The sequence below is a fragment of the Pistacia vera genome, unplaced genomic scaffold, assembly GCF_008641045.1.
Source record: "Pistacia vera cultivar Batoury unplaced genomic scaffold, PisVer_v2 Contig71, whole genome shotgun sequence".
Classification (NCBI taxonomy): domain Eukaryota; kingdom Viridiplantae; phylum Streptophyta; class Magnoliopsida; order Sapindales; family Anacardiaceae; genus Pistacia; species Pistacia vera.
In genome coordinates, this window is record NW_022196568.1 from 792,991 (window position 1) to 803,802 (window position 10,812).

At 33.9% G+C, this 10,812-nt stretch overlaps 1 protein-coding gene across 1 annotated transcript; it reads right to left on the bottom strand.

The window, feature by feature from the left end:
* On the bottom strand, positions 1-2,662 carry LOC116114415 (zinc finger protein BALDIBIS). Its single transcript, XM_031400555.1, has 3 exons — positions 2,158-2,662; positions 1,654-2,050; positions 1-1,438 (listed from the first exon to the last, which is right to left on the bottom strand). The coding sequence occupies exons 1-3, from the start codon at positions 2,285-2,287 to the stop codon at positions 403-405; spliced, it is 1,563 nt and encodes a 520-aa protein (XP_031256415.1). The 5' UTR covers positions 2,288-2,662; the 3' UTR covers positions 1-402.
* Between the last annotated feature and the right edge of the window lie 8,150 nt (positions 2,663-10,812).

Sequence of the window (10,812 nt, forward strand, 5' to 3'; positions counted from 1 at the left end):
AGACAAGAAGTGGTCACGACCATGTGTAAATACTAAACACAAAGCTACTACATGTTCTATCGACGTTAAAAATTAAAATTAAAATTTAAAAATAAAAATAAAAATTACAAACTACATGCATGGCTAGGCCCCACTCCCCTCTGATGGCATTGTCTCTTTCTGCTAACTCTCTTCCACCATGCACTGGCCCCTTTTGGCTCTTCTTCACAACTCACAACACCTTTTCTCTCTGTTTTCCTCTGAGTTGACTCGCTTGCTCTTCACTGACTTCAACTCCAACTCCTCGCAAAAAGGCTTTCATCATTACCCTAATTAAGTTCTCTGATCTACTTCTCTTAAAACTTTCTTTTAGTGTATGTGCTACTGCTAACTTAACCTTCTTGTATTCGGATTCTCTTTACTTCACTGATGTGCACTGTACTGGCTCAAATCCATGAACTTTGCGAGCTCTTGCTGAGAGAATGGTCTGCTGGCGGCTTCATGACCTCCTACACCGAGAAAATCTCTTGTTAGACTTCTTTCAGCTTCGTTTGAATTACTCCCATTCAGATTCCCAGCTGGAATTAGTTGACTTTGCTTTGCATTTGTTGGCATTAACAGATGATCTATATTCTTGTTGTCAGTCATTAAGGTGCTTGAGTTTAGATCTCCCGAAGACCCACCAGCTACTCTGATGGTGGAACCTGGCGTTGAAGAAGATAAAGAATTCATTAACTCGTTCAAGTTCTGATCAGCTTGATTTGGTTGCTTGAAAAACTTGTGAACTTCATTATTCTTGTCCTGGTTATAAGAAGATAGAGAACTCATTAGCCCAAACCCGGTACTGCTGCTCATTGCTGGGTTGCTTCTTGTAGATCCCATTTGTGCCGCTTTTTGCAAGAGCGCAGTGGCGGACATGTGAGCCGAACCTTGTTGGTGGCTCTGGTTATTTGGATAAAAAGACGAAATGGACTCAGACAAGTTATATGAACTCTTATTTTCCTCTTCCTCTTTGGGTCCCCGTGGCAATGCTGATGATATAGAGAGATTGGCTCCTGCAAATGATGCTTCTGGGTACTTGTTGAACCACTGCATTTGGGTCAAGGGGTACATACTCATCGGTGCCATTTGTGCCAACTCAGGCAAGCTTGAAGAATTTGGTGTAAAAATAGCATTAGAATTACTAGCGATATTCCCAGTCGGGTTGAGATGAGAATTGGCTTGGTCTAGCCATAGTGGTAACCTTGGCTTATGGCCATCTACACTAAGATTGCCGACGAGCTCCGGTCCTGCAGACTGTGGCCTAAAAACAGATGAAAATTGGGGAACTTGATGAGGATTATTGCTTGTTCCGGAGTCGTTCCTAAAATTTGGATTGGTAGACGAAATGGGAGTAAACCTCGCACTTTCTTCAGCTAAAGCATCGCAAAAAGCTCTGTGGGTTATAAAGCTGTCCTTCCTGTTTGATAATAAACGAAAATAAAAGAACAAACATTACAACTTCGTCAGACGGTATTAAGTTCATATATAATAAGACCATGAAAGCCTCTCTACGTAGTTGGCATTTAATTCTTCAACAAACTAATCATATAAAGTGTAGAATAAATTTAAAGCAATAAAGATGCTTCAAAAACAGATACATATATCTGTGTATGTATATAATTGATTACTTACCTGGAAAAGAGTGTGCCGCAGTCGCATCTGTACTCTCTCGTGCCACAGATCTTACTATGAGCTTTCCAATCTGACTGAACTGCATACTTCTTTGAACATTTCTCGCACTTCCACTTCTTTTCTCCATGTTTTCTGCTGTAGTGTTTCTTTATTCCAGTAAGGTCACCTATGGCTCTTGATGGGTCATGGTGTACGCAGGTCTTTTCTGGGCAAATATACACCTTCTTTTTTACTTCTTTGTTTGTTCTTTGCTTTAGCTTCCATGGAAGATTGTGGCCTCTTCGATGAAGTTGCAAGTTCTGGTCTCTTTGGAAACCCTTGTTGCAAATTTCACAGAGGAATCGGTTTGTAGCCATGAGAGACTTTGGAGATAAAGCTACAACTTCTGCATCTGGATCTGCTTGAAATAAAAGAACCCATAAAGAAAAAAAAGGTAGAAAAGTAAGGAAATAAAGAAGCATGCAGAAGAAGAAGCATTAAGGATGTGAAGATATATATACTTGCCTGGATTTCCCGGTAAATTTCTCTTCCTCTTCGACTGATTTGTACTAGGGTTAGGGTTAGGGTTTGAGTTCGGTTCTGGAACAAAAGGTTTAATTGTAGAAGGAACAGAAAGGCCATCTTGAGAAATCATTTTGAAAGTGAACACAAAGTAACTGCTGGGTTTGTCCCAAACTATCTAAACTAGAAGAAACTAAGTGAGAAGCTGAAACCAGAACGTACAAAAAAAAAAAAGAAGAAAAAACAAAAGCTTCTTGGCAAAATATAACCCAAGATTTTTCCCAGAATATTTATCAAATTATTTTCTGTACCCGTTTAAATGACAGAAAATATAACTGGAAAACTTTGTTCTAAGTTAAGAAATTAGACTCTTGCTGCAAAAAAAAAAAAAAAAAAAAGCTTGCTTGAAACTGAGAAGAAAAGACCAAAAAGAAAGCTACCTAGAGAGAATATTCTCTCTCTTTCTCTTTCGCTCTCTCTCTCTTCTTATCTTACACGGCTTCTCTCAAAGTCAGTCAGCCATGGACTCAGCTGGAGCACCATTTTATATATTTATATATAAATACAGATTATATAAGTGATAAAGGATTGATCGTAGTGTTTCCTATACTTAAAAAATGGAAAATTGAAAAGAGAGATTTTGAAAAAGTGAGAAAACTTTACAGCATTGATGAAGAGGTAAAAATGATTATGTTATAATTGTAAAAGAGATAGGAGGATTGCCGTCCGTGAGAGATGAGTGGCTGAGTTGAGTTATTCAGGACCCCACAATAAGACTGGCAGTGGCAGTGATGATAAAGTTCTAGATTGAAAACAATAAGACAAGAAGTGAGATGAGATGACTGCTTTCTTCCATTTTTAGCCCACGAGATACTCTCTCTCTCTGACTCACTCTCACGTTTCTCTAGAAATTCGCTCCCTTTATACATTTACTAATTACTAAAGATACATTATTAATTCACTTAATCTACAATATCAAATTTCAAGGTTAATAGCTTTTAACTCTTCTGTATAATATTCCATGATATTCACATAGATTAAGTATTTTTAATAATAATAATAAAATCTAACTACATACTTTATTATATATTAGGATACAATAATTAAGGAACCGAATCTTATTTGAAAAAAAAAAAAAAAAAAAAAACTAGCGCAATTTTGTATAAAGTATTAATCTTGTAATTCGGACATGCTTAAAGGAAGATGACTTTTTAGTGTCAATTAAAGCAAGATTTAAATGTTCAATCCTTTTTACAACGAAGACATACTAATAAGACAATATTTGTAATATTTTCTAAATCTTTTATTATTATTATTATTATTTTTATAATTAGGGTGTTCGGATTGGTTTATACGAACTAGTCTCCTAAGGCCTTGAAGTGAACGACCAGATTAATCTTCTTAGTGATAACTCATCTCTATTAGTGTTTGGAGGGATTCAAACTCAAAAACTCACGTTTAAATTCATTTACTTTTTTACCATCAGATTACTCAATGGTGATTTTTTAAATCCTTCAAAGACAGAAGCTTATATATATTTGTTAACTAGATTATGGTTGATCAGATTAATGAAATAATTAAGGGTATCAACCACATTAATAAATATTAATTAATGTTATATATGGATTATATTCTTTGTAATTGAGGAGCAAGATATTAATGAAATTTTCTTAATCCTAATAAATTTCATGTCGTGTTTCCGAAACGACGTCATTTCCTTCTGACCACTTTCAGTGCACCCTAACTTTTTCCATTTCCCTCTTTTCCTTTCCCAATTCACAAAAATTGTTAACCTTCCAATCCCAAACCCTAACCCCGAGCAAATCAATTTTCCCGCTTTTTTCTTTTCTTTCGAACATCTATTTTCCGAGAAAATTCCACAATTCTCAATTTTAACCGAGGCCACAAAACTCAGGTCAGTTTTTTTTTTTTTTTTTAATCTCCAGTTGAATGCTTTACTTTTACATTATAATAGCAGAAAAACTTACGTTCACTAGCGGGTTAGGTTAAGCTTTTAATCTTCCTTTTTTTTGTTTAAAAAAAATCTTTTTGGTAATATTTTAAGGTCTATGGCTTCTTTGCCGTTGAAATTTGAGGATTTTTTTATAATTATTTATAGGTAACTTGTGTTAGAGGCTACGAATATGTATTTGTTTACCTGTCTCTATAATGTGTTTCTGTTTTCCTTAATTTATTGATCTATCTCATTTATGCCCAAATCGCTGAATTAGTCTCCATTTGTTTTGAATCTTTTTGCTGTTTTGTGTTGGAGTTTTGATGCATGTTTAGCTGTACATACAAGAGTTCACCATGCTAAACCAAAAGGGCAAAACTAGTCAAAATTTTAAAAACAATGTTATGCAGGTTCTCTGCCTTCTTCCTGGCCCATTCAGCCTTATTGAACTCCGACACTGTATCCTCAATGAGTGAAATCGTCAAGCTCTAACTCAATGTCGTTGTTGACAGTGGCAATAGGCTCAGCTACAGGGGCTGCTGTAACCTCAAGTTCATTCGTATGCCTGGAGACTGTAGGCAGTCTGAAGAGCCATCCAATGACATAGTTGGACTCGATAATACTCTGGTTTTAGCAATTCCGAAGACTTGACCTCATTTGATGGTGGATATTCTAGATGAAGGTGAGATGACTATTAACATTTCTGTAAATATCTCTTTTAAATTTTAACCCAGTATGTGGAGGCATGTCTATTGTTAACTACATCCTTTTTCAGTTTAGCTATATTTTTTTTTTTTTCTCATTATGTCTAGTTTCTTGTTAATAGTTTGTTAGAAAATCCCAATTAGGTGCCGCAGTTGTCATCTTTCATGTGTTAGCAGAGGAGAATTGCATTTCTATTAAATTAAAAATGAAACTGCAGCTGATTCGGCTTACTGATGAATATTATAAACAAATAGGGCATTCACCCGGGAACATTAGCTCATAATTCAATGTTTGCTCTCTTAATTTATTATTTATCTCACGTAGAGGATGATGCTGGAGGCAAATAAGAATAATATGTGGGACCTTGAGAATGTATTATAAGATATTGGACTTTTCATTCTTGATATTGTTCTTCCTATTGATAATGATCGTACTAATTGTTATGCACATTTCTCACTTGCAGTCAAAATTTATTATTGAGAGGTGGGTCATGATTTGATAATGTTGGTTGAATGGAAACTGAAAACTATAATGCAAAACATGAGTGATGATGCTGAATTGAAAAATTGCTGGGAGTATTGCATTTCACTGTCCAGAGATAGGAAGGCGTCCTGAAGATCAAGATCTTTTTTATTTTAAATCTTAAGAGATGGGAATCCTGATCAAGTACGCCTTTACATGAAAGGTATTATGCACTCTGACACAAAGAAAGGCTCATCAAGTTTTCATCCTCATATGATAGCTGCTTAGGCAAGGAGATCTGCCCCGGATATGATGCACAGTGCAAGGAAAAAAGTAACAGTTTTCTGAACTGATTTAAACTTAAAATGCCTATATATGTGAATTGACTATTTTCTTCGTGGCATGACATGTATTGAATGGATATATGAATTTATTGGTCTAGCTTCATGGTGTGGCTTGAATTCTATGAAAATATAAATGTATTGACCTAGTTTAAGGTATTTTTTGGAATTACTTGTTGTTTGTAGAGTTGAAAGTCTGTTGCATAAAAATATATGGAGGTTTGAGTCAAATTATTTAATTAAAAAACTTAATCAAGTTGGGTATTTCTATGGCATGGCTTTGGAAATGTTTATTTGTACTCGTTGATTCATTGAACGACAGTAAGTGAATGATTCGTAAATTTTGTAGGGTCCCTATCTACATATATGGTATGTAATAATTGAGTAAACAATTGAAGAAAAGAAAAACGCTGGTGATTTTGTTGGATGGTCTTGTGTATTTTTTATTAAGTCTTGAAGTAGGGATATGATCAAACATTGCTTTCATGAAGAAAAAAATATGATTCTGGATAATATTCTATCCAACCACTTTTGGCTTTAAGCATTCGGATGTTTGTTTCCCAGAACATGATGCCCTATTACACTGTTCTCGGTCTCTGAAAGTACACACACACACTCCCAAAACCAAATTCTCTTGGTCATGTGAAGAATTTTTAGCTCATTTTCATAGTTTTTGAATCCCTCCCAATGCTAAAATCAAGTGCTTTGTTTAATTCTTTAAAATCTTTGTTTGATTTTCTTGGGTTTGAAAAAATTTTGATGTTATAATCATTTAAAAGAGTGTCACATGCAGGACTTGTACGATGCATATTAAATTAAAATATTTGTAGTAGAGGTATAAAAACAAGTTAAAATTAATCTCTAAAAACTTAAACAATTGGGGGTGCGTTGTGATTGGCGTTAAAATTAAGGGTATGAGATAATATTATGAGGAAGTTAATTTGAAGATGTGACATAGGAATAGGATGGGTCACATGTGAATAATTAATTGAATTTGAAATCAAGTTAAAGTAAAAGTAAAAAGTATTGTAAGGTTCCGTATTTTCACGGGCTCACAACAATTACTGCTGCTACCAAAACTGTCCATTTACTTTGACTTTTTACTATTAAATAATTAACCTTTTCATATGCTAATTTAATAGTTGGTAACTTAGAATCAGCTCCATATAACTCTAAGATACTTTCCTCAATTTTCAAGAGTAACCCAACTTTCAAGTGGTTTTTTAAGTAACAGAAATACTATGTTTATCCACGAGTTTTACTAACTATCTCACTGCTTGTGTTAAAATTTCACATAGTACCCGTACTATGCGTTATATTTGTAAAGGATAGTAAGATGGTCAGTAAGATGGTGAGTAAACATAGTATTACTCCTGATTAATCGAATTCGACTCGAACATTACAGTACCGAATTCGAGTTCGAGCTTGATCGAGTTTGAGAAATCGAGCTTGAACTTGAACTTGGTACCTGAAATTGGAATTCAAGTTCGTATAATCGAGTTTTAGTTGAATTTCATTATTCGAGTTCGAGAATACAAGCTTTAATTTAATTCGAGTATTCGAGCTTTAATCGAGTTTGAGTTCGAGTTTTATTGTGATCGAATTCCACAAAAATGACTACTCAAACTTGACTAATGCTGAGCCGGGTTCGAGTCCAGCGGTTTATGCTCAGCTCGATTTTCACCCCTAGGCATTAATAGGTTTACTCAGTTGTCAATTTCAGGACTCTAAAAAATTAGTTAAGGTGCGGACAAAGTGGTCCATACACCGTAAAAAAAAAAAAAAAAAAAAAAAAAAAAAAAAAATACTGCCAGCCTAAAATAGTTTAAATGAATTGATAGATAGGTGTGGTGTGGTGTGGATGACAAAATTTAGGTAGTAGTCGTAACTTTGAGTCGACATGGAATTGCGGAATTCAGTGTTGGGTGTGAATTGTGATAGTCGTAACTAGGCAGCAGTCAGGCAGTCCACATTATCGGCCACCAAATAAGGTATAGAATAGTTGTCAAGAACTGTAGAAATCACGCGGTGCGAGTGCAAATGAAAGTATAAGTCAGCCGTTCATTAATTCTTTGACAAGTACATTTTACACAACTCATTCTCATTTCCTCTTCACACCCTACAAACTCANAAAAAAAAAAAAAAAAAAAAAAAAAAAAAAAAAAAATAAAAAAAGCTGTCACCCTAAAATAGTTTGAATGAATTGATAGATGGGTGTGGTGTGGATCAGAAAATTTAGGTAGCAGCCTGTAACTTGAGTCGACATGAATTGTGGAATTCAGTGTTGGGTGTGAATTGTGATAGTCGTAACTAGGCAGCAGTCTGTCAGTCCACATTATCGGCCACCAAATAAGGCATAGAGTAGTTGTCAAGAACTGTAGAAATCACGCGGTGCGAGTGCAAATGAAAGTATTAAGTCATCCAGTCATTAATTCTTGGACAAGTACATTAACGACATTTTACACAACTCATTCTGACTTCCTTTTTTTTAATAATCGAGTATTCAGATCAGATTTTATACCCTTCAATTAATATCCAGAACTCATTACACACCTTACAAACTTAATATTCTAACTTTCAAGTAAACCACAAAGGTTCGTTTGATAAATAGTGTTAAAAGTTATCATCTAATCATAAATTCGAAAACCTTGAGAAGGATATGTGTATGATATTTTAGTGATTGCCCAAAAAATTTACAAAAGAAAGAAAGAAAGTGTTTGGTGGCAAGTTGTTTTCAATTAAAGAACTCTTGTCCGACTTTTCACTCTCAATGAACAGTTTATAAGAACTTGGTTACCTCTGCTGTGATTATCATGACATTTCAAATCATGGAATAAAGTTTCTCCGCAACAATTATGTTTACCAATCTCCTTCTTTTCTCCATTCTTAGGCAGCTATATAATATATATATTTTGAAGATAAAGTGGTGACCATTTATTTACTTTATAATGCCAAACTCCTTAAGTCATCAAACTATATAATATAAATACATACACGCAACTTATTAATTGTCAATACTACAACATTAATTATTGGTCCCCCCAACTTTAATGGGTCAAAACCGCAACTGTGAAAGAGCCCTGTAAAATTCTCAAACCTTTACGACCTATGGCATCATCAATAATTATTGAGAATAATTCATATCACAATCATCCACAAATCAACATTCTTCTTCTTCAAATCATATTATCATCAGCTTAGCTGGATGACTATTCCCAGAACCCAGTTCAATTCATTTCACACAAAAAAAAAATATGTTTTGCCATGAGTTAATATAAAAAAATTTGTAAGCCTACATGAAATTCCATTGGATTACCAAAGTCCAAGAGCTGAGTACATGGTGAGAAGTACTTATATGAATTTTCCGTATCATTTCATAAGATTGTAAAACTCTCTGATATTGACCCTTTCAGCTTTTACCTTTGAATTTATAGATAGATGTGAATGGTTTTTTTTTTTTTTTTTGGGTTTAAATATAAAATTATGCAGAAAGCTTTTCAAATATATATGTCCCACTCACGTTCATAACAAGATGAAGAAATGAATATTGAACAACCAAGTGTTTATGTTCTGTTTTTAGGGGGTGTAACCTAAGCATAGAACAACGTGTATACACGACAAATCGAATCGATTGAAACTAGGTTGGACCCGTGATATCAAAAGTTTTCTGCATCAGATAGGGTTCAAAATTTAAACTTGATGCTGTCTCTCTCTCTCTCTCTCTTTCTTTTAATAATTTTAATTTATTACAGAACAAAATCCACACCTGGGTAACATCGGTTTGTTTTCATTGAAGAAGCTTCCTTTTCGTCACTGTTATTTTACGTCATTATATATCTCAAACTCTTTCTCTTTTAATCTAATGCATGCAATTCCATCTGCATGTGGATCTTTTAGTTCATCTGATTCTCTCAAAAGGGTATCCCATGAATCTGGTTTTCTGATTTATAATACTATAAAAAACATAATCTAAAGTGAATATATATAGGATGAACTATAAACTTGATGATCAGTATTTATCTAAAAGAAAACTTTAACAAAGCATAGGAAAAGTTTGGGCTCCATGTAGAAAAGATTTGAATTGAGATCCATGTGCAGGAAAGGTATTTGAATATGAAACTTTATGGAAAAAGACGAAAGCAATATGAAGAGTCCAAATAAGGAAATGTTTAGAGGTAGTGAAATCCCGGTTGTCATACGTTGGCATTACTATGTCTTTCTCTTCTCCAAAGAGTGGGCTCTGAGAACACTATGTATTTGGAGATTAATAGAGCCAAAAACAGCATATTTGCATGCTCTTTACGTCGAATCTTCTCCTCATCTCTTCATTAATTAATATTACCAGATAACATGGTTAATATTTTCTGCTAAATTAATGTCGTATTTGATGCATGGGTTCATTCAAACTCAGAGCCAGTTATTCTAATACAATTTGGTTACCTGGTCAGTCGGTAATTGACTTCAAAGTCCGCACAGAATACAGCCATTTTCTGGGACCATAGTCTTCCTAGTTTTAATAAGGTTTCATATTTACTTAAAAGTCAAACCATTTTGAATCCCAAGCTATAATGTTTCATGAAAACTTTATCAAGGTAATCTATTTGTGCAATGTTTATCAGATTAGTATTATTTTTTCTATACGAAGTGACATAAATATTAATTAATTTTTTTAGTCGTATCATTTATCTTCATTTTACATTTAATTTATGTCACATTAATTATATATATAAACGGTTTTGCATAGATACAAAAAGTCATAGAAATATGTTCAATTTAAACCAATAATTGGCTCAAAAATCTTATGTTATAAGCTAACATTTGTATTAATAAATGCTTATATTATGGCGAAAACAAAGGTTCTGTACTATAGTAACAATAATTACAAAGTTAGTATGGTTAAAAGGGACTTAATAATACTAAAATATATGAACAAGTCCTACTTTCAACTGGGTTGTAGACGAATGGAATGTTAATTTTCAACAAGTAAAAGCCGAATGCGGTTGCTTTCTTCAGTTCTAAATTCGAAGGTATGAAGTTGTACTACGTATGATTAATTGGTTGTTTGCTGTTTTTTATCTTAAATAGTGTCTTTATCTGCATGGAGTTGGACAATATATATAATCCCTCGTCACAGTTCTTGCATATTTACAATTCACTTTATTGTTATCATCGCTACTCTTTGATTCCATCATTCTT